At 43.8% G+C, this 27067-nt stretch overlaps 1 protein-coding gene and 1 long non-coding RNA gene across 8 annotated transcripts; one reads left to right on the forward strand and one right to left on the reverse strand.

Moving 5' to 3' along the window:
• Window positions 1-1516: 1516 nt before the first annotated feature.
• Window positions 1517-10690, reverse strand: LOC109893577 (uncharacterized). Of its 2 annotated transcripts, XR_004209996.1 has the most exons (9): window positions 7418-10690; window positions 7219-7314; window positions 6844-6928; window positions 4398-4486; window positions 4110-4191; window positions 3827-3977; window positions 2260-3727; window positions 1686-1842; window positions 1517-1595 (listed from the first exon to the last, which is right to left on the reverse strand). It is a non-coding gene; the product is annotated as an uncharacterized LOC109893577 (long non-coding RNA). The 2 variants fall into 2 exon arrangements; XR_004209997.1 differs by lacking the exons at window positions 1517-1595; window positions 1686-1842 and having other exon boundaries at window positions 3544-3727; window positions 7418-7516; window positions 9127-10677.
• A 192-nt stretch (window positions 10691-10882) lies between these two features.
• LOC109893553 (eukaryotic translation initiation factor 4E transporter) lies at window positions 10883-26846 on the forward strand. 6 transcript variants are annotated; one of them, XM_031824852.1, is made up of 19 exons: window positions 10883-11217; window positions 12083-12260; window positions 12352-12425; window positions 12557-12684; window positions 12906-13165; window positions 16843-17035; window positions 17890-18059; window positions 18951-19089; window positions 19841-20020; window positions 20235-20509; window positions 21422-21502; window positions 21699-21882; window positions 23413-23510; window positions 23862-24001; window positions 24093-24165; window positions 24476-24590; window positions 24767-25036; window positions 25281-25436; window positions 25616-26846. In XM_031824852.1, exons 2-19 carry the CDS (start codon window positions 12135-12137, stop codon window positions 25813-25815), a joined length of 2862 nt encoding a protein of 953 aa, XP_031680712.1. In that variant the 5' UTR covers window positions 10883-11217; window positions 12083-12134; the 3' UTR covers window positions 25816-26846. The 6 variants fall into 6 exon arrangements, with proteins under 6 accessions (XP_031680712.1, XP_020342405.1, XP_020342398.1 ...); XM_020486816.2 differs by having other exon boundaries at window positions 10907-11013; window positions 17890-18089; window positions 20235-20560; XM_020486809.2 differs by having other exon boundaries at window positions 10913-11217; window positions 17890-18089; window positions 20235-20560.
• Window positions 26847-27067: the final 221 nt, after the last annotated feature.

Raw genomic sequence — 27067 nt, forward strand, 5'->3', positions numbered from 1 at the left:
CTCCGCTATGCAATTTGGTTTCCGAGCTGGTCACGGGTGCACCTCAGCCACACTCAAGGTCCTAAATGATATCATAACCGCCATCGATTAAAGACAGTACTGCGCAGCCATCTTCATCGACCTGGCCAAGGCTTGACTCTTGTCAATCACCGTATTCTTATCGGCAGACTCAACAGCCTTGGTTTCTCTAATGACTGCCTCGCCTGGTTCACTAACTACTTCTCAGACAGAGTTCAGTGTGTCAAATCGGAGGGCCTGTTGTCCGGACCTCTGGCAGTCTCTATGGGGGTGCCACAGGGTTCAATTCTCGGGATGACTCTTTTCTCTGTATATATATATCAATGATGTCGCTCTTGCTGCAGGTGATTCCCTGATCCACCTCTACGCAGACGATTCCATACTGTAAACATCGGGCCCTTCTTTGGACACTGTTATCAAACCTCCAAACGAGCTTCAACGCCATACAACACTCCTTCCGTGGCCTCCAACTGCTCTTAAATGCCATTAAAACAAAATGCATGCTCTTCAACCTATCGCTGCCCGCACCCGCCCACCATCACTACTCTGGACGGTTCTGACTTAGAATATGTAGACAACTATAAATACCTAGGTGTCTGACTAGACTGTAAACTCTCCTTCCAGACTCATATTAAGCATCTCCAATCCAAAATTAAATCGATTATCGGATTTCGAAACATACCCTCGTAAAACGGACTATCCTGCCAATCCTTGACTTCGGCGATGTCATTTACAAAATAGCCTCCAACACTCTACTCAGCAAATTGGATGCAGTCTATCACAGTGCCATCTGTTTTGTCCCCAAAACCCCATATACTACCCACCACTGCGACCGGTTTGCTCTCGTTGGCTGGTACTCACTACATATTCGTCGCCAAACCCACTGGCTCCAGGTCATCTATAAGTTTTTGTTAGGTAAAGCTCCGCCTTATCTCAGCTCACTGGTCACCATAGCAACACCCACTCGTAGCACACGCTCCAGCAGGTATATTTCTCTGGTCATCCCCAAAGCCATCACCTACTTTGGCCGCCTTTCCTTCCAGTCCCCTGTTGCCAATGACTGGAACGAATTTCAAAAATCACTGAAGCTGGAGACATATCTCCCTCACTAACTTTAAGCGTCAGCTTGCCGATCGCTGCAGCTGTACACAGCCCATCTGTAAATAGCCCATCCTACCAACTATCTACCTCATCCCCAAATTTGCTTTTGTTTTCTTTTGCACACCAGTATTTCTACTTGCACATCCTCATCTGCACATATGTCACTCCAGTGTTAATTGCTCAATTGTAATTACTTCGCCACTATTGGCCTATTTATTGCCTAACCTCCTTACTTCATTTTGCACACACTGTATACAGATTTTTGTATTGTGTTATTGACTTAACGTTTGTTTATCCCATGTGTAATATTTGTCGCACTGCTTTGCTTCATCTTGGCCAGGTTGCAGTTGTAAATGAGAACTTGTTCTCAACTGGCCTACCTGGTTAAATAAAGGTGAAATAATATTAAATTTTTTAAAACCTCACTGCTGTCTGTTTCCACTGCAACACCACCCCTGGAGACACCGCGAAGAACTCTTTAAAGTACAAAAAAAGACTGGCTTGATACAGTTCCACACAGACAAGACACACTAGAATAATAAAACACACCATCTGCTCACACACACCTGCTCCTGGCTGTGAAGTGCTATGTTGGTGCAGAAGCTGCCCATGTGAGCTGCGTGGGCCACCCCTTTCCTCAGAAGCTGGTCTCTATAGAACTGGGCAGCCTGGGCCAGCCTCTCCTGCTTCCGGTGCTGCTCCGCGACCCATAGCCTCCAGCACCTGGAACAGAACACACCAGGGGATCTTCCGTCTCATCCAGTGTGTCTGAGGAGTATACACTATTCAATACATTTCCACTCTATTCACCAGGGGATGTCTCATTCATTATGTCTATCGAGTCCCTTTCATATCCTTATTCCAGCTGTGGCCTGGATATCATCAATGAGGAAAATAGGTCTCTGACGTTACACCCATTAGCCTGGTCACAGAGCCGTTTCTGCTGTCTTGCTAACTCCTATGGTCATTGGAAAGACAGCACAAACAGATCTGGACCCAGGCTGTACATTAACAGGGTCAGCAATGGTAATCATACAGGAGAGATGTCCTCCACTACAGACAAACAGAGACAGGGATAATATTTCATGTTTTAGTTAGGCTGAAGGCCAGCCGACAGTGAAGTATGTGTCCAGGTGTTACCTTGGCCTGCAGACTGAGGGTCCAATGCCAAAGGGCCAGTTCTGTCTGCTCAGCCTCTCTCCCCTTCTGTGCTGCAGCTGTGCAGGCCAGGGAAGAAAAAACACTGAGTTACATAACAGCCAGGAGTTCACCCCAACACTCAGAAGCTCACAGATGGATCATAGAAAGAGGAGATCATTAAAGCCAAGAAACATCCAAAAACACTATTTTTCAATTAAATAATTGTATTTTAAAGTAACCTGAACACAATTTCTCACACAAGTCTTGGTAAGTTGACCTTTAATATTTGAAATAACCATGGTAAAACAGCAATAACCTCACCACAATATTCCAGCGTGCAAAAAAAGAAAAAGAGCTGGCATGTATTGTTTCAAATCAAATTGTATTTGTCACATGCGCCAAATACAACAGGTTACAGTGAAATGCTTACTTACAAGCCCTTAACCAACGATGCGGTTAAGAGAATACCTAAAAAATAAAAATTAAGTAGTAAGAGATAAGAAAAACAAATAATTAAGAGCAGCAGTGAATAACAATAGCGGGGCTATATACAGGGGGTACCGATACAGAGGCAATGTGCGGGGAACTGGTGTCGAGGTAATTAACAATTATGTACATGCAGGTAGGGTTGTTAAAGTGGCTATGCATAGAAATAACAGACAGTAGCAGCAGCGCGGGGGGGGGGGGGGGGTGCAAATAGTATAGGTAGCCATTTGATTAGGAGTCTTATGAGAGAGAACAGTCCATGACTAGGGTGGCTGGAGTCTGACAATTTTTACGGCCTTCCTCTGACACCGCCAGGTATAGAGGTCCTTGGTGGCAGGAATCTTGGCCCGGTGATGTACTGGGCCGTACGCACTACCCTCTGTTGTGCCTTGTGGTCGGAGGCCGAGCAGTTGCCATACCAGGCAGTGATGCAACCCGTCAGGATGCTCTCGATGGTGCAGCTGTAGAACCTTTTGAGGATCTGAAGACCCATGCCAAATCTTTTCAGTCTCCTGAGGGGGAATAGGTTTTGTCGTGCCCTCTTCACGACTGTCTTGGTGTGCTTGGACCATGTTAGTTTGTTGTTGATGTGGACGCCAAGGAACTTGAAGCTCTCAACCTGCACCACTACAGCCCTGTCGATGAGAATGGGGGCATGCTTGGTCCTCCTTTTCCTGTTGTCCACAATCATCTCCTCTGTCTTGATCACATTGAGGGAGAAGTTGTTGTCCTTGCACCACACGGTCAGGTCTCTGACCTCCCTATAGGCTTTCTCATCCTTGTCAGTGATCAGGCCTACCACTGTTGTGTCATCGGCAAACTTGATGGTGTTGGAGTTGTGCCTGGCCGTGCAGTCATGAGTGAACAGGGGGTACAGGAGGGGCCCCCGTGTTGAGGATAAGCATGGCGGCTGTGTTGTTACCTCCCCTTACCAACTGGGGGCGGCCAGTCTCAACATTGAGTGTCCTGTTTCTTGCATCACCTAAATAAGGACATGAAAAACACAATATTAAACACAGACTAACATAGGATCAGAATGTATCAAACACCACACAACAGACCGAACGCAGTATCCATCTACCTTATTGCTCTGCTGATGCTGCCGGTACATAGTCCCCAATCTGAACATACTGCAAAGAAGAGTGGTGGTGCCTTTTGGTTTTCTCCACACCTGTACTCTCCTCCACAACCGCTCTGTTCCCACCATCTCCTGAAAGTCCACCGCTGCCTCACTGAGACATACAAAATGGTGTCAGTAGGCTTCACATTTCAGTGGAGGCTTCATTCAATGTGCCAGGAGACTGATCTAACAGAAAATAGCATTGAATAATGAACAATTTGTCTTCATCTTAGTATCTCTTTACCTTTATCCATGCGACTCGGAGCCCTGCTCACTGCCGGTGACGGTTTGACACAGGATGTGGCTTTCCTCCATGCCAACAGCACCTATAGGAAAAATATATATCTATATTTGTTGGTGAGTATTTCACACTGACTTGAGCAGTAGTTGCACCCAGAATCAGTCGTGGTAACAGTACTGATAACATACGAAGCTGTAGAAATCAATTAGAAGCTAAGTCATTGAGCTTCTACAAAACTTTCAATGAAGCCTGAGACTTTATCATAGGTAATAGATAGAGCTGCTCTAACACCTTAGCCTGAACAGTGCCGGTAGTGGTTCCCTGCCCTCTTCTCACTGCTCCTGGCTGCCGCAGTCTCCTTCCACACACGCAGAACCCTCCTGGGAAGAAAGTAATACAAGTGTCAGTCAGAAAGATGACCAAAATCAACATTCCAAGTAAGAGACGGTGGATAAAGAGATTGAGACGGTGGATCCATTTGGGTTGATGCTGGAGGAAGTCATGCTGATGCAGGCTGTAGCGCTCCTCGACCTGCTCTGTCTGGAGGTGATGCCACCACAGGGACACAAAAAAACAAGGCAGGGTGGAGCCTATTCTGCAAGGAGCATCAGTCAGGTCAGACGACACATGATGACCAAATGAATGAACAATAGAAGTGTTAACTAACAACATTCAGAACAGTTAACGTATAAATAGGGATGGGCAACTTTGAGGGGAGCATACGCACATCCATACCCACACATGCAGTCAGAGCCAGTCCTAGCCTTTTGGCGGGGCCCCCTGTCTTGATAGTGAAGCAATTTTTTGTTGTTGTTTAAGTTTTAAAGTTAATTTCCTGCAATGCTACAGATTTTGACATGGGGCAGAGAGAAATGTTAGCAGTTTTTAATATGATATCTGAGTGAGTGACTCCCAAAATCAATGGGGGCCCCCCTGGTTGGTAGTTCTACCATGATAAATACAAGTTTAGACAGCACGCCGCTAGACTAACTTATCAATCTAATACATTTTAGTTGACATGGGCTAATTGAGTGACTGTCAGTGACAGAAGATAAAGTGATGATGCACAACCAAATTTCGAAGCTGGACCTTGTGTACGTATTCTACTATTCCAACTGTCAAAAGTTCAGACCCGGAATTCCGAAAGAAAGCAAAAAAAAAATATATATATATATATATATATATTTTGCCCATCCGTGATGTATAGGATGTGAGCTCTGTTGTGCCTTCCAGGCCTGTAAGGTGTGTTTGAGAAGTCTGACTCATGCCATGAAGACAAACTGATCCAGCCTGCTGTTCTTCTCTCCTCTGTGCTGGACACACTGACATCAAAGAATGTAGGATTACTCTGGAGAAACCAAACAGAGCAAGGCTAATGGTAAACTATACTGTATATGGTAAGATGCTGTACCTCACTCCAGCCACTCAGGGCGAATCGCACACAAGACACATCCCCATGTCGACCTGCCTGCGCCTCTGGGTTTCGCCTTAAGAGATACATTTTTAAAAAACACACTTGAAGGATTAACCAAAATCTCAAAAGGGTCTAATCAAATCCTGTTAAGTACACACACCAGTCTACGTCTTTCTGAACCAGTTGGTCCCCAACAGTCAGCATAAGTAGCAGGTCATTAACGTGCATTATAACATCAAGAAAAATATCATCCTGATCCTCACTGATATTTTACAGTCAGTCGTACAGTACCTGTCCTGGATCATGGTGACGTTGTCCTTCCACTGGCTCAGTGTGTTGTGGACTACAGTATGGTGGTCCAGTATGTCAGAGGCTCTCTGTTTCTCATTCTCCTACCCCGCCCTCCACTGCCAGTGGTGCCAGGCTCTACTTAAACACAACCTCTCTTCATGCAGCAAGGCCCAAAGGGCAGGACAGCTGGGCTCTGTCTGGGTGTATGGCTGTACCATGATGGGGTGTGTGTGTGTGTCGGGACAGCTGTTTTACCATCCTCTCAGCCAGCCTCTGATCCTTTCTCTCCTCTGAATGTCCCCACCAGGTGTAAAAGGCCCAGGTGTACTGACGCTGCCCATAGACGGTTAGAGTGTTTCACACATTAAGACAAACGTCATCATCACCACCACAAGGCTAGCTATATGTAGTTCATAAACGTAGCCCAGGGCCCTTGAAAAACGCTTGGCAGACCATTATTTTAGCTACCATGGCTATGCCTCTATAGCATGACAATGACCCCATTCATAGGGCACAAGTGGTCACTGAATGCTTTGACGACCATGGAAATTATGTAAACCGTATGCCATGGACATCTCAGTCACCAGATCACAACCCATCTGAACACTTATGAGAGATTCAGAGTGGGGCTTGAGACATCATCAACAAAGTACGAAATTATAGAATTTTGCGTGGAAGAGTGTTGTCGTATCCCTCCAATAGAGTTCCAGACACTTGCAGAATCAACACCAACTGGTGCATTGAAGCTGTTCTGGCTCGTGGTGGAGCCAATGCCCTATTGAGACGCTTTATGTTGGCGTTTCCTTTATTTTGACAGTTACACGTCGGGGTGTGTGTACCTGCATTTGTCAATGCTCAACAAGCTGCTCTCTCCAGTGATTCAAGCAGAAGCTCTGTAGTGACGTCGGGCCAGAGAAACTACTTTCAGAATTACTCTTCTAACCCGCAACACACTAGTTGTCTGGGAAGTTTTAAAAAACATGTGTATAGACAGCGTGCGTCGCTGAAATTTGCCAAAAGGAGCCTGCCAACCTGTAGTGGATGTGTGTCATCTGCATCTGAAGTACCCAATCTTCAGCCTCCTCCAGACGTTGCTGCCAGATTATCCAATGCCTGCCTGTAAGATATGGAGAAAACACATAACATAGCAGATGTGGTACTAACTCCGGAACAATTCAATTCAAATAACTATTATTTCCTGGGCGGGAACTTCATGTGTGATGAATGGTACGGACAAGACGCATAACAACATAGAACACAAAAACACGTAGGATACAGTATGAAGGATTAGAAGCAATCACAGGTTATATACACACACATGTATACAAATGAAACCTTCAAAATTGTACTGATACTAATGCAGGGTAAATATACTAACATGGATATTATAGTACTGTAGCAGCATACCTCTTACAGTGTGATGATGATGCTGGACAGCGATGTTCTTGTTGAGTCGATGAGTATCTGAGCGATATTAAGGGCCAGACTTCTCAGACCAGCGTGCTGCAGACAGAACAAATTAGAGACAGAAAGTTAAGGAATACAGCAACTTGTCTATGGACCGAGTATTGCAGAAATAATTCAGAAGTGCTTTGCTCCATCTCACCAATAGATGGCGGTGTTGACTTGCTGCTGACTGATCTCTCTGACTCCTGAATGCACAAGTCCACATCTGCACATAAACTCAGGAAATTCACTTAATCTTCTTGCAATATGTTCCCGAAGTATGATGTTGAGGTAGATGAGGGCACATGAAGTTAACCATAAGGTGAGTATTGCAAATGTTGTTCTTGCAATAGTATGTGACTTCACATCTGTCAGTGTCTGAAACACAAGCATTTCGCTACACTCGCATTAACATCTGCTAACCATGTGTATGTGACAAATAAAATTTGATTTGAATACATGAGGGTTAACAACAACAGAAAGAAATGGTAATGTGAACGCAAGTTCTAGCGGACAACAGGCAGGTCTGTAGTATGTGTTGGAGACAACCCAAGTTTGGCTACAATTGTCAATATACGTTTCTGATATCCTAAACTGGGAGTATATTATCCTGGACCATGAATGCCATCCAGTGATTGTGATAAGAGGTACAGTAGTACAAATGATTAACAGAAGATGGCACCTTGTGGTTTCCTCTTAGCTTGGCGGAGGTGAACAAAGCTTATACAGGCATGAACGTAGTGCCTATGACAGAATACATATATAATACACATAAAATAATCACTCACGCAATGACTGTATGTAGGAAGCTCACTAACCTCCCAGAGGCAGTGTATTGTTCCTAATTCAAAGTAATTTCATATAAAATGAACAAAAATAGCATCTATCAGTTGTAATGCACTCTGCCCTCACTGTGAGCCTCAACTCCCTCCTAGCTGTCCACCACTCATCCTTCCAGCCCCACTCTGTGATGTGAGACCTACAGATTGGACAAGGTAACATTCTTCCAGTTAGTGAACTCAGGCTACACACAGTGGATATATTAACAGCATAGTATCAAGAGCTTTACCAATGTTATTTCCCCACCATTTGGAATGGACATTGCAATGCATTATAAATTCAAGCAGTGATGTAATCTGTCTGTAATCTATAGGCTATTCCTGAGAAAGTGCACCTGGCATTGTAAGGATGAACCCATCCAAAAGTCTTCTGTATCCATAGTCTGAGGAACTCCATGCAAGTTGCCTGGAAGAAAGACCGATTTCAGGGATGGCCAACTCCAGTCACTAAACATACAGTACCTTAAATCAGTGGTTCCCAACGTTTTTCGGTTACTGTACCACCAACTGAAGTTTGCTCTGGTGAGGGGGTACGGGTACCCCTGAAATACTTCCTCGTATACATTTTACCCGTATGTTTATGGTCTCATTAGTAGTCTCAAGTACCCCCATGTGGATAGGTCAAGTATTTGTGTTTAGTGCCATTTCGAATCGTTGGGACGTCCTAGCCCTTGATCGTGACTCTCAGTTCCGTTACATAACACATAAGAGTAATTGGACTCTTATATTTTTTTATTTGAAGGATTCTTTCTCGCTGATGAAAGATAAGGGTCATATGTTTCGAAAGCCGTATCGCAAGCGATGATTATTGACGTTTCTAAAACAACGAGTCGGGATTGTAGCAAGTTCAGGTGAGGTAGGCGAAGCTAATTAACGTCAGCCGGAAACTGTAGATCGAAGGCAGAACATCGCCTAGAGTTTGAGAGCTACACCTACCCTAACCATTTTAAAATGTCAACTTCAAATGGGGTAGGGACGCCCCGGGATTCCAGATAGAAAATGCGATTTATTTGAAGGGGGTACTTCTCACCTTATTCTCGGGGCCTTGTCTTCCACCTTGGTTCCAGGTGTATCCGATTTTATAACTGGATATAGCAATGCGTGGAGTTCCTTTTGTACCAGATATGTTTGGTTTTTGGGTTCCTCTACCTCTAGAAGTCATTGCCACAACAGTTGCCTAGCTAACAACCCGAGAACACTAACGTTACTCACTAGCTCGTACTACTGGCTGTCAATCAGATTACTGACTTCTTCAACTAGCCTAACAGAAATCACCCTTTCATTATCTTCATATGAATAACTTTGCTACCATTACATTTTCTTAATTCCCTAACTAGTTTCACGTCTATAGCTAGGTTTCCAACCAATTTGGGGCAGATTTTCATGCGAATAACCTCATCTGCCTAAAACAATATGCATTTTCCCACCAGAGATGTTTTCATCAAACCAAAGATTATGGAAAACTGACAAGACTACATGTCTCTCCGCCCTAACAATGGGAGTCGTTGTTCACAAAGTGGCACCGCTGGCTGTCTAGTTCCCGCCTATTCTTTGGATTGGTGGATACATCTATTTATTGTTTTGTTTTTTATATATTTGATGAGGGTGGTTAACTTCAACCGCCCATATTCAATGACGAGAGATTTAATGCTACAGCCACATTACATTAATACGACGTTAAACCATCTCGAGACAACTCCAATATAAAGTGTTTTTTTCTCAAAGTTGCTGGGATGTCACGTGTCCAATTTATATCAGCATACGCGTAACAATTTAAGCATTACGAAACTTCTATTCGATGAAATAAACCTCAGGTAAAAAATAAGACATTACATTTTCGTTGAACAAATTCGACACTCTCACGGTTTTATTTTCGCTTACATTTTTTGGGCTGAGTAAACCCTCTCGTTTAGCCTTTTCCTCTGATTTGTCGCCACATATGGTTTGTTTACGTTTCCTCTGTTGTGGTTAGATGGGGTAGGCCTACATCTCTATCCAGTGGTCGCGTCGGGGAAAACAGCTGTTGACAACCGAAGCATTAACTAATCCTAACTATTTTCATAACCTTAACCTCATTCTCATAACCTGCTACATTAATTCACATATCCTGCTGCGTTAGTTCTCGTAACCTGCCACGTTAATTATCCTAACATGCGACGTTAATTATCCTGACTGCTATGTAAACAAACCATCTGTGCCCAAAATCATCAGTATCACCACACCTGCTAAATTAGCTATCTTTGTGTCATACCCAGTGAAATTAATAAACATGCGGATCTTTATGATGGAACCAATGACGGTGAAGTTACTACCGCTCACAGTGACCGCGTGTTGTCTTGCAAACGTTACTGTAGCAACCCTCTGTACAAATACTGAACTGATGAGCGTGATGTAAAGTACATCGAATTTGACCCTAAAATGACAGGGTATGGTATCATTTACAAAGAAATAAAAAAGGTGGATGTGTTGCGTGCCATTTGGTTGGCCTATACGTCAAATCATGAATTAACGAAAGGGCTAGTTTGTTTAAAAAAGTAAATTGAAAGTATGACAACGATCGATCAGTCTGGGCTTTCATCGATCCGCTTTGTAATGTCAACAATTAGCTGTCCATACCTAATGCCTGATATGAAATCACTCAATCGTAAAATACAAGCAGTCGTTGATATTTCATTTAAATTAATATATATTAATTTCGTAGTCAAAAGAGACTATGTCAAAGACAGTAATGGTTTAAATGAATGATTTATACTATTTTATATGTTTGAGTAAGGCACTAGTGATGGGCACTATATAATACTACGAAGGACCCTCATTCAGAAGCGGTGATCGGAGAAAAATCACTGCTACGACTGAGAGAAGAGACCAAAGAGAAGTATATTTCGACATTCGAATACAATCCCAGGAAGACGCTAGTGTACGTTCGGATTTCAGTTCGTAGAAATATCACGGGCGTTGGCTGTTTGTCAAAATAACAACCCTAGCTGTTTAGAAAAACGTATCGCACTTATTGGAAGGCTTTATCTCCAGCAAGCTAGCTGGCTAACTAGCCATCGAGTTAGTTTAGCTAGCAAACGTAGCTAGCTTCTGAGTCGGCTTCAAACGTTTTCTAAACAGCATTGTAAGTTAATGGTTACCTTCTACGTGTATAAGTATCTGCAATTTATCCAGAGTGATATGATGGCCTGTTTGTTTGCTTTGTTAACGTTACATGTGCACTCGGCGTTTATCAATTGAGTAGCCGAACACACACGTTAACTAGCTATCGGATTAGCCGACAAGTCGCCTTTCAGGCTAACTAGCTAAACTAAAGTTTTGACAGCTAACTAGCTAATATTCGCTAACTAGTTACCAGTAAACCAAACACGACGGTCGTGTAATTTAGCTAATTGTCAGCCGTCCATCAAATATTTGACGTCGGTCTTATAAATTGGCATCAACATACGCATAAGCTACATATGCCAACGCAGTTTTGCCAATTAGTTAGTTAATTACGCAAATATGCTAGTTAACTTAACTAACTTCCAGTAGCTTGACAGCTTGCTAATTAATTCTGGCCAGTTTCCTAGCATGCTAATGGTAGCCAATTTTAGCTACTCTATTGCTATGGTTTAGTTTGCCTGTGCTGCTCAGGTATGGATGACATGTTGCCAGGCCAGTTTCCTTTGGCGAATTGGTTGAGTCGGATTTTATCACCAGTCCACGGTCGAAGCCTAATGTCGTTAATATACCTCGGTGCTTAATGTGCTATGGTATAGATTGTTCGACTAATTTCATTGATCTAAGCTTGTTGCGTTGTACTATTGTATCGATATTACTACACAAACTACATTTTAAAAGTGTGCCAATACGTTTTAATGTCTTTGCACGTACTTTATCAGCAGTGTCTTCCTGACCAATATAGAATTACTTTTTGTTTATGAATTGTAATTACTTTTGTTAAGCCTGTGAGGGTTATGTCATAACAGCATGTCGTTTTTCAACAGGTCAACTACTAGTCTCAGAAGCTATACATTGGTTTAGCCCCCTAAAAGAGTCATGGAAAAGGATGCTTGTGTAGAGGAGGATGCTTGTGTAGAGGAGCAGGAGAATGGTGACACAGTGGTGGTGAAAGACCAAGTGGTCAAGGAATCAACAGGACCATCCCCTTACAGATACACCAAGGTATTTGGGAGATATGGCTAGTATAAGTTGCTAGATGTGCAAGTTATTGGATTTCTTCATGGACTTAGGTTCACATAATGTGTTCTTACAGGAGCAGCTTTTGGAGATAAAAGATTTCCCAATTTCTAATGAAAGGCCAGACTGTCTCTCTGAAAAATATGACAGGTGAGTGTTATACTTTATCACACTTTGGATTAACTTGACACCCTACAAAGCTTATAGTCTTAGCCAATCATGTTGGTTCTATGCTAATTGTTGAGTTTGTCCCTCTGGTTTGGTCTTACATTTGGCTACAGTGATTGTGTTTGGGACCCCGAGAAGTGGCATGCCTCGCTGTACCCCACCTCAGAGTGCAGCTCTCCTGTGGATGGATATAAGAAGGACTTTGTGGATGATAGGGTCCCTCTAAAACGTAGAATTGCAGGTAAATATGTTGTGTATATTACATTCAAAGCTCATTTTCAAATCCCTGTGGCATACATTTAAAATCATCTATTGCATATTCATTAAGGGTCAAGTGGTTTTAAGCGCAAATTAATTTGGCTACCCTTACAAGTGCCATATTGTTTACACATATGCTTTGTAAAATACAACATGAAGCATTATAGTGGATGTTATGTTTGTTCCTTGTGACGCTGTCATCAGATCCCCGCGAGCGACTAAAGGAAGATGACCTGGACGTGGTGCTCAGCCCCCAGCGTCGTAGCTTTGGAGGGGGCTGTGTTGGCAATGCTTTGCCTGCACCCACCCGCCGCCCCATCAGCCCCCTGGAGAATAAGGAGAACGAGAGTCTCAGGCTGGGTGGTGCGCGGCGCATTGGCAGTGGCCGCATCATGGCGGCGCGAGGCTTTGAGAGGGAACCCCGAATGGAGAAGGAACGGGACTTCAAAGATAAGAGGTTCAGGGTTAGTGTCTGTTGCTTCCTCATCTGCATTCAATTGAAACTATTTATCCTTTTAGGGCTATTCTATCTATTTTCCGACCCCACAAAATGGCAGTTACTTGTGCCTCAAGGGGAGGCATATGTTCTGCGGTAATCTAAATGACAATCATCAGGAGCTGTGTACACTCCATTATTTCATCTTTAAAGCTGCAATATGTAACCTGACCAAATTTGGGTAGAAATGTGAGTTATAGATCTCATTCTCATTGAAAGCAACTCTAAGACTCTAAAATAAAGGTAGAAAAAGAAAGCGATCTGGTCTGTGGGCTATTTCTGTTCACTGTTCTGAAGGTAATTTTTTTTGTGCGTTTTACTTTCGGTTTTGTACACCAGCTGAAAATAATATTTTTGGTTACGGATTTTTCACAGCAGTTTAGATGGTACAATGGTTCTCAAAACTATACATTTCTTGTTTTGTCACAAGCGGAAATTAGGGGAACTATTGACTTTTAAGCAAAAAGGAAATGGCTGTGTGATTTCTGCATATTGCACCTTTTAAAATATCCCATGGTATTTAGCAGCGTGTTAGATTCAATGTTTACCAGTGTTAAAATGTATTTACACTACCGTTCAAATGGTTGGAGTCACTTAGAAATGTCTGTGTTTCTGAAAGAAACTTTTTTTTTTTGTGTCCATTAACATAACATCAAATTGATCACAAATACATTTTTAATGTTGTAAGTGACTATTATAGCTGGAAACTGCTTTCTATTTTAATTTTATCAGCAACCATCACTCCTGGGGTTCCAATGGCATGCTGTGTTAGCTAATCTAAGTTTTATTGTTTAAAAAACCTAATTGATCATTTGAAAACCCTTTTGAAATGGTTAGCACAGCTGAGAACTGCTGTGCTTATTAAATAAACTATAAAACTGGCTTTTAGACTAGTTGAGAATCTGGAGCATCAGCATTTGTGGGTTTGATTACAGGCTCAAATAATGGCCAGAAACAAAGAGCTTTCTTCTGAAATTCATCAGTATATTCTTGTTCTGAGAAATGAAGGCTATTCCATGCGAGAAATTGCTAAGAAACTGAAGATCTCGTACAATGCTGTGTACTACTCCCTTCACAGAACAGTGCAAACTGGTTCTAACCAGAATAGAAAGAGGAGTGGGAGGCCCTGGTGCACAACTGAGCAAGAGGACAAGTACATTAGTGTCTAGTTTGAGAAACCGATCCCTCACAAGCCCTCAACTGGCAGCTTCATTAAATAGTACCTGCAAAACACCAGTCTCAATGTCAACAGTGAAGAGGCGGCTCCGGGATGCTGGCCTTCTAGGCAGAGTTGCAAAGAAAAGCCATATGTCAGACTGGCCAATAAAAAGAAACGATTAAGATGGGCAAAGGAACACACGGGACAGAGGAAGATTGAGAGAACGTGTTATGGACAGACGTTTGAGGTGTGCAGATCACAAAGAAGAACATTTGTGAGACGCATAAATTATTTTAAAGATGCTGGCGGAGTGCTTGACGCCATCTGTCAAGCATGGTGGAGGCAATGTGATGGTCTTGGGGTGCTTTGGTGGTGGTAAAGTGGAAGATATGTACAGGATAAAAGTGATCTTGAAGGAAGTCTATCACTCCATTTTGCGAAGCCATGCCATACCCTGTGGACTGTGCTTAATTGGAGCCAATTTCCTCCTACAACAGGACAATGACTCAAAGCACAGCTCCAAACAACTATGCCATAACTATTTGGGTAAGAAGCAGTCAGCTGGTATTCTGTCTATATAATGGAGTGGTCAGCACAGTCGCCTGTGGGAGCACCTTGAACATGTGGTACGTAAGTGCCCATCAAGGAAATCTGACTTGTGGGAGGTGCTTCAGGACGATATCTTAACCGCCATCGATAAGAAACATTACTGTGCAGCCGTATTCATTGATCTGGCCAAGGCTTTCGACTCTGTCAATCACCATATCCTCATCGGCAGACTCGACAGCCTTGGTTTCTCAAATGATTGCCTCGCCTGGTTCACCAACTACTTCTCTGATAGAGTTCAGTGTGTCAAATCGGAGGGTCTGCTGTCCGGACCTCTGGCAGTCTCTATGGGGGTGCCACAGGGTTCAATTCTTGGACCGACTCTCTTCTCTGTATACATCAATGAGGTCGCTCTTGCTGCTGGTGAGTCCCTGATCCACCTCTACGCAGACGACACCATTCTGTATACTTCCGGCCCTTCTTTGGACACTGTGTTAACAACCCTCCAGGCAAGCTTCAATGCCATACAACTCTCCTTCCGTGGCCTCCAATTGCTCTTAAATACAAGTAAAACTAAATGCATGCTCTTCAACCGATCGCTACCTGCACCTACCCGCCTGTCCAACATCACTACTCTGGACGGCTCTGACTTAGAATACGTGGACAACTACAAATACTTAGGTGTCTGGTTAGACTGTAAACTCTCCTTCCAGACCCATATCAAACATCTCCAATCCAAAGTTAAATCTAGAATTGGCTTCCTATTTCGCAACAAAGCATCCTTCACTCATGCTGCCAAACATACCCTTGTAAAACTGACCATCCTACCAATCCTCGACTTTGGCGATGTCATTTACAAAATAGCCTCCAATACCCTACTCAACAAATTGGATGCAGTCTATCACAGTGCAATCCGTTTTATCACCAAAGCCCCATATACTACCCACCATTGCGACCTGTACGCTCTCGTTGGCTGGCCCTCGCTTCATACTCGTCGCCAAACCCACTGGCTCCATGTCATCTACAAGACCCTGCTAGGTAAAGTCCCCCCTTATCTCAGCTCGCTGGTCACCATAGCATCTCCCACCTGTAGCACACGCTCCAGCAGGTATATCTCTCTAGTCACCCCCAAAACCAATTCTTTCTTTGGCCGCCTCTCCTTCCAGTTCTCTGCTGCCAATGACTGGAACGAACTACAAAAATCTCTGAAACTGGAAACACCCATCTCCCTCACTAGCTTTAAGCACCAACTGTCAGAGCAGCTCACAGATTACTGCACCTGTACATAGCCCACCTATAATTTAGCCCAAACAACTACCTCTTTCCCAACTGTATTTAATTTTAATTTATTTATTTATTTGCTCCTTTGCACCCCATTATTTTTTATTTCTACTTTGCACATTCTTCCATTGCAAAACTACCATTCCAGTATTTTACTTGCTATATTGTATTTAGTTTGCCATCATGGCCTTTTTTGCCTTTACCTCCCTTCTCACCTCACATTGTATATAGACTTGTTTATACTGCATTATTGACTGTATGTTTGTTTTTACTCCATGTGTAACTCTGTGTCGTTTTATCTGTCGAACTGCTTTGCTTTATCTTGGCCAGGTCGCAATTGTAAATGAGAACTTGTTCTCAACTTGCCTACCTGGTTAAATAAAGGTAAAATAAAATAAAAAAAATAAAAATAAAAAAGCATGGGGTGAAATATCTTCAGATTACCTCAACAAATTGACAACTAGAATGCCAAAGGTCTGCAAGGCTGTAATTGCTGCAAATTGAGGATTCTTTGGTGAAAGCTAAGTTTGAAGGACATTTTCAATTAACCATTATAACCTTTGTCAATGTCTTAGAAAATAGTCAACTAATTTCATGTTTTTATAGAAATGCCCTTTTCCATGTGACCCCAAACTTGTGTCATATTTTTTTTCCTGCAGCGAGACTTTGGGGACAAGCGTGTGTTCAGTGAGAGGAGAAGGAACGAAGCGGAAGAGGAGCCGGAGTGGTTCTCAGGGGGCCCAACCAGCCAATCAGAGACTATAGAGCTCATTGGCTTTGACGACAAGATCCTGGAGGAGGACAAGCGCAGACCCAAGCGGTCCAGGAAGAGGACTGACTCTGTGAGAGAAGGCATGTCATGCTGGGTTCTTCATAATTTTGGATTGTCCCCCATAAGGATCCCATTGGCTTTGCAGTGTTATGGATGCCATGTTTTATTTTCTTGGGTTTGGTTCAGGCTTGATATAAGTATACAACATGGGCTTAAGTAAACACTTACCAAAAATGTTTTTTTACTGAAGTCTATGTTAAAGACATGCACTGGTACTTGGACTTGTATTTATTTTTTTTGACCTCCAACCTTGAGCTGTTTGTGTGACTGTAGTTCATACATGCATAGTCTGAGCAGAATTATAGTCTTACCTCAATTAGCCATGAAATCCCTAGTTTGAAAGCAACTGTTTTCTGGAAGATGTGCAGCACAATTTCCACTACACCCATGTGAGCCAGCCCCCCAGCAATTTGAGTGTCAGCCATTGAATGAACACGTAGTAGAGCGAGGGGAGCCTTAACGTGGCGCACGTAATATCTGTACATTTTGATGTAGTGGGCAATTTTCTGGGACAGTTGGCTCGTGGGCGCTACTTTCAGAACTACTGGCTTAAAAGCATACAAAAGTACTGTAGAATATCCAAATTAACTTATCGCAAGTCTGAATAGGCTCCTTGTTGACTTGTGGTGCATTTATTTTCGATTTATGACCACACTGATGTGAGGGTCAATGTTTGGGTCATGAGCATAGTCATGTTTCTACCTTTACAATGTACAGGTATGTCCTAGGTGGGGTTTTTTTGGGGGGGGGGGGGGGGGGGCTCCAGACACCAAATGATCAGTAGAGTACTTTCTGTATGATGTTACTATATGCCATCGGATTGTTTACGGAAAGAAGCTACCCTGAATGTTAATTTGCACTCTGTCTATTGCAGTGGAATGTAATGGTGGGCTTGCAGAGGAGCCGGAGCAGGTAGTAAAAGACTCCCACTCTACAGCAGACCAGGAGGTCCCACACCCAGTGGTCCTCCCAGAGCAGACATCTGGAGACTTTGACTTCAATGAGTTTTTCAATCTGGAGAAGACCATGCCAGGACTGGCCTCTGTAAGTCCTGGGGAGCACTGCATGTTTAAGGTGTGTTTTGGGTTCTAGAAGTTGTGCTCTCTGGGCTAATATCCACAGTAATGTGTTCTAAGTGCATCACACACTGGGTCCTTTTACTTTTAAGTGTTCAGTGTAGTTTAAAGGGATAGTTAACTAAAATTACACTTGTTTCCTTAACATGTAAGCAGTGTGGACCAAGTGTTTTGGCAGTCCGTGCTTTATTTTCCCTGGCACTGTTTCCACATGCACATTTTTTAGCATTTGTTAGAATGTGGAAACTGTGCCATGGAAATCAAACCAAAGCATAGATTGCTGTCATACCGTGTCCACAAAATGCTTACAGGGTAAGGAAACCAATATTATTTTGTAATTTGGGTGAACTATCCCTTTAACCTACACTGGTTAGTTCCATGGTTTTATCACGTGGTACTGTCCTTTGCCTGTTTGGATGGGTGGTGGTACCGGCAGTATTGTCACCCTGGCCAGGACTATGTTTCTTTCTAAGGTTTTCTTGACGTATTGTCATTTTCCAGTGAAAAGTCGTAAGGCAACTGGTTTTTAACGCCAGTAGGGTGGTTTTGTTAGGTTTCAGTCAATGCAAATTTATGCCCATCTGTTCCAGTTTATTCCGCACTTATTACAATACCCTTCGAAGGAATCTTTAAAAAAGGAAATTAGCTATGGGATAGGGAAATAAAGTACAGATTCAATGAAGAAAGAATACAATACCGTCAAAAAGCACTGACAAAATGCATCCAAAAAAAGCCCAAAAGTGTGCAGATGGACAGCGCCGTAAACGTAAGTGCAACCTTTGCTCACACCCACCCTTTAGCAGTCTGCCACTCTGGACCAGCAGCTTGCATCTGACTGGCCTCTGGTTCTGTGTTGCAGATGATAGAGGATGTCCTGGGGGAGGGCCCTGTTTCGGCCAGCCGTTTCAGCCGGTGGTTCTCCAGCAACCTGAGTCCCTCGGGCAGCCGCTCCTCCAGCCTGCGCTCCACCCCTCATGAGGAGCTGGAGAGACTGGCTGGTAAGAGGGCTGCTTCTGAAATAAATGTTTTTGATTAATACAAATCTGTTGCCCTCAAGGATCAAACAGTCCCTCCAGGACTTTGCAGGGAGGTTTTGTGATAATTGCGTACAAAAATGCACTTTTTTTTGGTGTATTTCTACTGTTTTGCATGGCAATGTGGGATATTTGTTGGGAAAATGCACTGACGAGGGAGAGTTTGATATGTGGCTTGATTGAACCATATAATGCGGTAAATGTGTAGTGATTGGTTGAAATTGCGAGCCCTCTTTTGTACTGCCATGTTTTTTTTTTTTAAATGTTTTTTAAATTTTTATATATAATACTGCCATTATTTGACTACTTTATTTGGAAAAAGAGCAGTTATTGTTGATTTTGCAAGAAATTGCACATTGTATTTTTATATATCTGTTTTTTGTAACCCAGCATGGAATTCAAGTAAGGGAAATGCTTATTGGTACAGCGGTTGCTAAGCAACCTGTGGAACACATCCTAGCAAACATTGGCCCTCCTTTATTTAGTTAAGTATAATTTTATAAAAAACATTATATGCAGTCTTTTGCATATGGAGGACCACCCTGAAAAACATTTTTCATATTATAATCATAAAGCCACAACGTTTCTGTTTTGATAGCCACAATTTCTGAAATGACATGCAAACCCCTCTAAGGACTCCATGAATCTTTCTGTTTTGATGACTGCGCATGTTTTCTAATGAGGTTTTTGGAAACTGTTACTTGCCATTTCTCAGGGCAGGACCCCCGCTGCACGTCCCCCAGCCAGATGGGCCCTGTCCCCTACTTCACCCCCATCCAGTCGGTGGAGCACCGGGACAAGGTGGACATTCTGGAGCTGTTACACAAGGCCAAGATAGACCTGAAGCCTCTCCTCTCGAGCCTCAACGTCAACAAACAACGGCTACAGCAGAGCAGTAAGTAGCAATTGTTCATGTGACCAGTACTTAATTTCCATTGGGGTCGTTTAATTCGAGCACTAAAACATTTTGTAATGGGAAAACCAATTGTTTCTTATTAAACAGTTCCAGGCAGTTCCGTGTTTCCATACTGCAAAATCACCATATGACATTAGGCAGCAAGACATGTACGCTTTTCCAACACTTGTAAAGCCCTCATCTTGTCCCCTAGCTAACTCTGGTGTAGTGCTCTCTCTGGAGGAGGTGGAGGGAGGCCTGAAGGGGCTAAAGGTGGGCTCTGAGCAGAACCACCAGTCTCATCGGAAACTGCACCAGAATCTGCATCGGGGAGGAATCAGAGACAGCACCAGCAGTGGCACGCCCTTCATGGCTGAGCACTTGGAGCAGGCTCTAACAGGCGGTGTAGGCCCCAGTGCAGGGCCGCCTAGGTCACAGGCCAGAGACCCTGACATGTCAGCCTTCAACAAGCTGGTCAGCAGCATGAAGGCAAGTGGAACTCTGCCTACCCACCCCAAAGCCAACCAAGTGAACAGCAACGTAAGTGTGCCGCTCTCGGATGATGTTTAAAAAGCACCGACTGTCCTGTCGGCAAGCTGCCTCAGGTAACGCTGGATGTGTAAACCATAACGGCTTTGAGCTGCATGCTGCTTCAGGTAAACTGACCCTTGCGTGTGTGCTGCTGAAAGTTTGGCCTCTTACATCACATGTAGGTTCTCAAAACCAAATGATGCATGCAAGCTAGCGTCCTAACCATAACTGAACTCCTAGACTAATAGTTGTCAGGTCTGGAAAATGATGGGCATAAATTTGCATCGTTTGAGTTCCTCCCAAGAGTTCTGGATTCACATGAACCCCTATGAACTAACATGTCAATCAAATGATTGCATACGGAGGATTTGTTCATATTTAACTTTAATGTTATCCTTTATCAAATTAGACTGGATTACCCGTATGTCCTGTGACATTTTTTTGGGGGGGGGGCTTGTGCCCTGGTGAATTTGTCAGGGTCTGTCACTTTGGTCTCTGGGCATGGAGGGATATCTACATTCAAGACCATTTCATTGCCTCTCGCTGAGCCATGCTATGCTCTTCTCCATCCCAATGGGCTTTTCATATCTGATCAATTAATGTTGCATTTTGGTCATCTGCTGCAACGTTAGAATTTAGTCACAAGTTGTTACATATACGTCATTACAATCTCATAATTTTCCATTGGATGATGTCTAAGTAACTTGTATTTGGACATTTGACAACATTATAGCAATGCAATGTCTAACAATGTTAATTGGTCTGATGCAAAACATTTATGCAAGGTAAAAATGCCCAGAGGGATTGGTTTTAAAGGCGTGTCCACAACCAAGACTGCTGTCTGATTCCACGTTCTTCCACCCGTTACAGCTCAATCAGCCCACGGATCCTGCTATAGTGCCCCTGCCTGAAGCCACAGTGCCTGCCCCATCGCAGAGGAACGTATTTCAGGTGTGTAGTTTGGGGCTAGCTCGTGTTCAGGGTGGGTGTGTGGAACTGTTAAAATAGTACTTATTATAAGCTGTTGAGTTTGATAGGCTGTAGCATTCTGGTTGGGGTGCTTTCTAAGGAATAAGGGGCTGGTGTTATGTTGTGTGGCTCAGTTGGAGTGTTGGTCCTGTCTGAGCAGTGTGTATAATTGCTACAGGAGCTTCTAGGTGCCCAGGGCCCTCCCCGTAGCGGCTCCCCTACCCTCCACAGCGTGCTAGGCAGCACTGACGCCCCTCCACCCCCTGGGCCTGGTCTTCAGCACAGGGGGCCCTCGCCTCCACTCTTCCTACAGAGGGCACCTTTGCCTGACTACTTCCATGGACACATGCGGCCACCCGCTGGTAAACATTACATCAATATGGAAGCAAAGGGTGGTGTTCATTTAGGGCACACTGTAGCTACGGAAAAAACTGGGCACTACAGTGCGACCACTTTTGAATTTGCGCCTAAAAATAGATGTGAGAACTGAACAAGTCAAGTATGAGCACGTGGAGGTTGTGATTTATAGCAACGAAATTGCTGCCTTGACTATTTTCAAACTAATTCTGCAGTTTTGATTCTTTGCGGGTAGCTAATCACAGAACTATACTGAACAAAAATAAACACAATAGTTTCAAAGATTTTACTGAGTTAGTTCCTAATAAGGAAATCGTTAAATTTAAATGTATTAGGCCTTTATCTATGCTTTTCACATGACTGGGAAGGGGTGCAGCCATGGGTGGGCCTTGAAGGGCATAGGCCCACCCACTGGGGAGCCAGGCCCAGCCAATCAGAATGAGTTTTTTCCCACAAGGGCTTTATTACAGACCGAAATACTCCTCAGCACCCCCCATTAGATGATCCCGCAGGTGCAGAACAGTGCAAGGTGCAACTGCGTAATGATCATGCAGTTTAATCAGTTTCTTGATATGTTTTGGATGGATTATTTTGGCAAAGGAGATATACTCACTAACAGGGATGTAAACACATTTGAGAATCAAGCTTTGTGTGTATGGATGATTTCTGCTCATGAAACGTGGACATGTTGCGTTTTGTTTTTGGTCAGTCTGTAGTCCACCTCGTGCAGCAACCTGTTCTCCTGAAAGATTCATTTTTAGAAGCTCACAGGCATGAAGTTTGAATTTATTTGAAAGTCTATTAGTGACTTTATTGTTTCTTGGCAGTTTACATCGTTTTCTTCACACGCTGACAAACAATTTAACGTTAATCTTTGTTCGACCTTTTTCAACTGCTAGGAAAGAGACGTCTGTGCATCTAATCTCCAATGTTACCAAATATTTTTCAGCGAAATCGTCTCCTGGCTCCTTGATTAATCGATAGGTGACGTTTTGCCTTGACGATGTCACAGCACCCATTTGCCTTGCTGCGGTTCCCGATATAGCGTTTTAGCCCCCCTACCCTTGTTTCCTTCCTGTACGTGCACCGTTGCTGTGACTTCTCCACAGACATCTTCTCCCACTCGTTTGCTGAAAAATTGTGTGAAAAATCCTATTTCTAAACTACCCCAAAAGCAGCCTGAGAAGTAGCTGAATTTGTCTCTTGAATATTTGACCGTTAAGTGGCTGGTGCAGTCTGATAACTCTCAAAATATAGCGACAGTCACTAAGTTTCCAACACTGCTGATCTCAGACGTTTGAGTCCCTCTGTTGCCACAGTGATGGCCCACCCCTTAAAGGGGCAGCTGAACATTTGTCTCACCTAAGTGACTATTTGAGGGTACGTTGTACTTTATTGAGCATGGAACACCAATAATGTTTCATTCATTAACTTAGTAATTTATCAAACACTCTTTACTCTTATTTTCATTGTGCTCCTAAATGTTTTTGTGCTCCTTCACTTTTAAGTGATTTGTCTGATTGGTCTTGTTTCAGGGTACCCTGTTGGTGCAGCGCCCATGATGGGGGAGCAGTTCCCAGATATGCATAGATCCCTCAGCCCTGGACATGGACCCACACTACACCAGCAACAGGTTAGATGTTGTTTACAGTAAACCTTATCTGAAGCACATCAAATCTATAATTCTTTATGGTGCAACACCCTTTGTTAGATCTTGCCTTGTCTTGGTAACCAAACGATTATGGCATGCAAACTGAAACCTGAGATGGGGTGTCATTCATTCCATGGAGGGCCAAATGTCTGCAGGTTTTGGTTTTCCCTTTCAATTAAGACCTAGACAACCAGGTGAGGAGAGTTCTTTACCAATTAGACCTTAATTCAACAAGTACAAGGGAGGAGTGAAAACCCGCAGACACTCAGCCCTCTGGAATGCGTTTGACTCGCGGTGTTAGTAAAAACTGGTGGTTTATGACTTTGCCTCCAGATGAGGGCGCTGTCCATGGCTGTGGACCAGGCTGACCTGGAGGCTCTGATTAACCAGCAGGACCTTGCTCTCCATGCCCACAACGCCTTCCAGCCCGGTTACAACAAACTGCCTCCGAACAAGGTCTACCAACACAACAGGTGACTGAGCGTTAAAAGGGTTCAAATTTGACATCTTTCACAATTTATGGGGGTGACATTTTACATTGACGTGTGTTATCTGGCAACCCAGGATGAACCGATCCCCTGGTCCAGGCACTCATCCTGCAGGCAGACACTCCCCTGGCAACACAGTCACCAGCATGGTACGTCGAAAGGTTGTCTGCGTTGTATTCATTAGTCGCCAACCAGAAAACCAAAATGGGGCGGGACTACCTGAACTTGTCCAATAAGAAACACTCATTCCATTTTTCCAGTGAAAACATTGTAACCTTGTTCAATCCCTCCACTGACTCAAACCCATAGTGGTTTCAGGAAACAGTTTGATAAATAAGCACTTGTCTGTTAAAGTGGACATTTCCCATCTGCTCAGTATTGATCAACTGTCTGGTTTAAGTTGCTTTTTTTTATTTTAATGCCCTCCTATATAAGTAAAATAACTTGTGTGTTGTACAGCTGTCACCATCTTTCGTGCCCACGTCTGTGATCCGTAAGATGTACGAGACGAAAGAGAAGAGTCGAGATGAGCCAGGTAGTCGTCCAGACAGCAAGGAAGGCCACTCCCAAGAGGGTACGTTCATCAACGGCTGTTTTTGCATGTCAGTAATGACATTGTTTGGGAAATGCATTGAATGCAACCTCAGGTAAAACCAGGTGGATGACTTCCCATGTCTCTGCTCCTTACTTGTGCAATGTTGTTTCTGCTACTGTCTTGTCTAATGTAGCATTTGTGCGCCTGTGTTATAGACAGGCGCTCTCCCAGCTCTTTTCTGGATGGGATAGGCAGTAGTGGTTCTCAGTTGGGAGGGGTGAAGGCTGCCTCCCAGGCTCGCCAGGACCGCCCCAGGCCAGGCTCTGCCGGGCACCCCTGCCCCATCTACCCGATACCACTGCTATCCCACGGACATGTGCCCATGGTGCGCCCCCCTCCGCCCCAGCTCCATCCCAGCCTTGTGCAGAGGATGCTGGCCCAGGGCATCCAGCCACAGCAGCTAGGCCCTGCTCTGATGCAGGCAGGTTAGTACTGGTCTACCTGTTTACAGTACCTAGCTATTCTAAGCCATCACATAAGGCCACTGACAGGTTTTATAGTGCCAAGATGAGTTGGCCTATTGAAAATGACACTCATGTCTATATTACATGGGGTATTTAGAAAAACTATAGTTGGAGTTTGTTTTCAGGAAGAGTTTACCTGCAGTGTATGGTTGATGTGTGTGGGGAACTGCTGAGGAGCTCACTGACATTTCATTTTCCATCCTAGGCATATTTCCACAGCACGTTGACCTCGCTCAGCTTCAGGGTTTGCCCCCTGCTCTGCTAGGACAACCCCTCTACCCCCTAGGGGCGACAGGACACCCCCTCTTACCTCCACGAGCCAGCAATCACATGCAGCTAATGCAGCAGCAACCGAGACCAAGTGAGTGACATTTTCTGTTCAGTCTGCTGTTATTCAACATGAACATTTGTTTTACTAGTGTTTATGCAGAGATGAGGGCACCACAATCTTGGCACAGTGGATCCCTTTTTTAAGGACATTAGTTTCCCAATGTTCCGAATGGCTTTTACTGCAAAATTTCATTCTCTCTCTCCTCCCAGTGCATCCATCAGTCCCAGGCCACCAGTCGCAGAACCTCGGCCCTGACCGGACGAGCCACTCCCAGCAACATGGGGGTAGCCCCACTGGTGTGGGCGGAGCTGGTCTGTCTAAGTGGTTTGGCTCAGATGTGCTGCAGCAGCCCCTTCCTTCCATGCCTGCTAAGGTCATAAGTGTAGATGAACTGGAGTTCAAGCCCTGAGGAGAGTTTCATACAACCAGAATGTTGGATAATGGAAGACTTCATTTCCCCCCCCTCCTTTCTCCACCTCCCCATTAACAAAAAAGGTGGACTTTAATTTAAGACTAAGCACAGATCCTGGAGAACGAGGACTGTGTCCATGTGTTGTCTTAAACCTTGAAGTCACTGTTAAGAGTTTTGAAGAGGCCTCAACTTAAGGGAAAGACTGAGTTCTATAAGATTTTTTTTCTTTTTTGCAGCATGTTTTGGGATATGTTTTTCTATCTTTTTTTGCAGTAAAGATGAAGTAAATAATTTATAGGCCCAACATTGTACAGACTGTAGGAATGGATCTGATTCTTCTACCTGTACATAAATATGATTTTGTTTTCTTGGTAAGGGGGAAGGTTGTATCTTGATGTTTAAGTGCGGACTGCCGCAGTCAGACGTAGTAGAGCTGTGAAGCGAGGGTAGTGGCGCGTCTTTGTCGTGTCCTGGTGGTTTTATTTCCCCCCCCCCCCCCCATGGATTTGAGCTGCACTGAGAAAGGGGTGACGAGTTCAATGTTTGATTGTGGAGTTGCCCTGCGTGTACCCTCAAAAGATGTCCTCCCTACGGCTTGGTCAGGCAGTGCCACTGCCTGCCCTGTCTGGAAAGGTGACTGGAGTGTTACAGGGGGAACAGCAAGTGCTGGGTGTGCCTTTCTGACTCTCAATTCATCTTTCCATGATTATTTGCATCCCATCGGCTCGCCTGCCTCCTTTTCAACAGTATTTGAGAAGGTATGAGGTCCCTTCTGTCGCACCTTCTCCAATGTGTTTTTGAGAAGGTGAAATGATGCAAGGAATTAAGGTAAGATTTGAGAGCCCACAGCTTATTTTTCTTTACTGCGTCCCTCCCCTTCTGCCAGTCACTGGAACAGAGAAGCACTTCTGAATCACGTTATCACATATTTGGGGGTAGGTGGTAGAGATTCAGTTTGTTAATGTGCTATTAAGTTATAAAAGCACAGAATAAATAAAATGTTCAATAAAAAAAAATGTATCACAATGGCTTTGTTCTCTTTGTGCGTATTGAACTAAGATTGCTGAAGCCTTAACACGTGCCTTTGAAAATGCAGGAGAATGTGAATACTGCATATTTGAACAATGAGCTGCTAGGTCAGATATATAATTTGTGGCATTGCCCGATTTGTTATTGTCACTGCATATTCTGTTAACGCATACTCAAATGTTGACTCAGCCTACAGTATACTAATTTGTGGGCCAAGCAT

The sequence above is a fragment of the Oncorhynchus kisutch genome, linkage group LG1 (genome assembly GCF_002021735.2).
Source record: "Oncorhynchus kisutch isolate 150728-3 linkage group LG1, Okis_V2, whole genome shotgun sequence".
Taxonomy (NCBI): domain Eukaryota; kingdom Metazoa; phylum Chordata; class Actinopteri; order Salmoniformes; family Salmonidae; genus Oncorhynchus; species Oncorhynchus kisutch.

Bases quoted from the DNA above. Each gene is read 5' to 3' on its own strand.
- LOC109893553 (XM_020486816.2), top strand. From the start codon at position 12,135: ATGGAAAAGGATGCTTGTGTAGAGGAGGATGCTTGTGTAGAGGAGCAG. The intron at 12,685-12,905 runs GTAAATATGTTG...CGCTGTCATCAG, and splicing joins TCTAAAACGTAGAATTGCAG to ATCCCCGCGAGCGACTAAAG. The intron at 25,037-25,280 runs GTTAGTACTGGT...TTTCCATCCTAG, and splicing joins CCCTGCTCTGATGCAGGCAG to GCATATTTCCACAGCACGTT.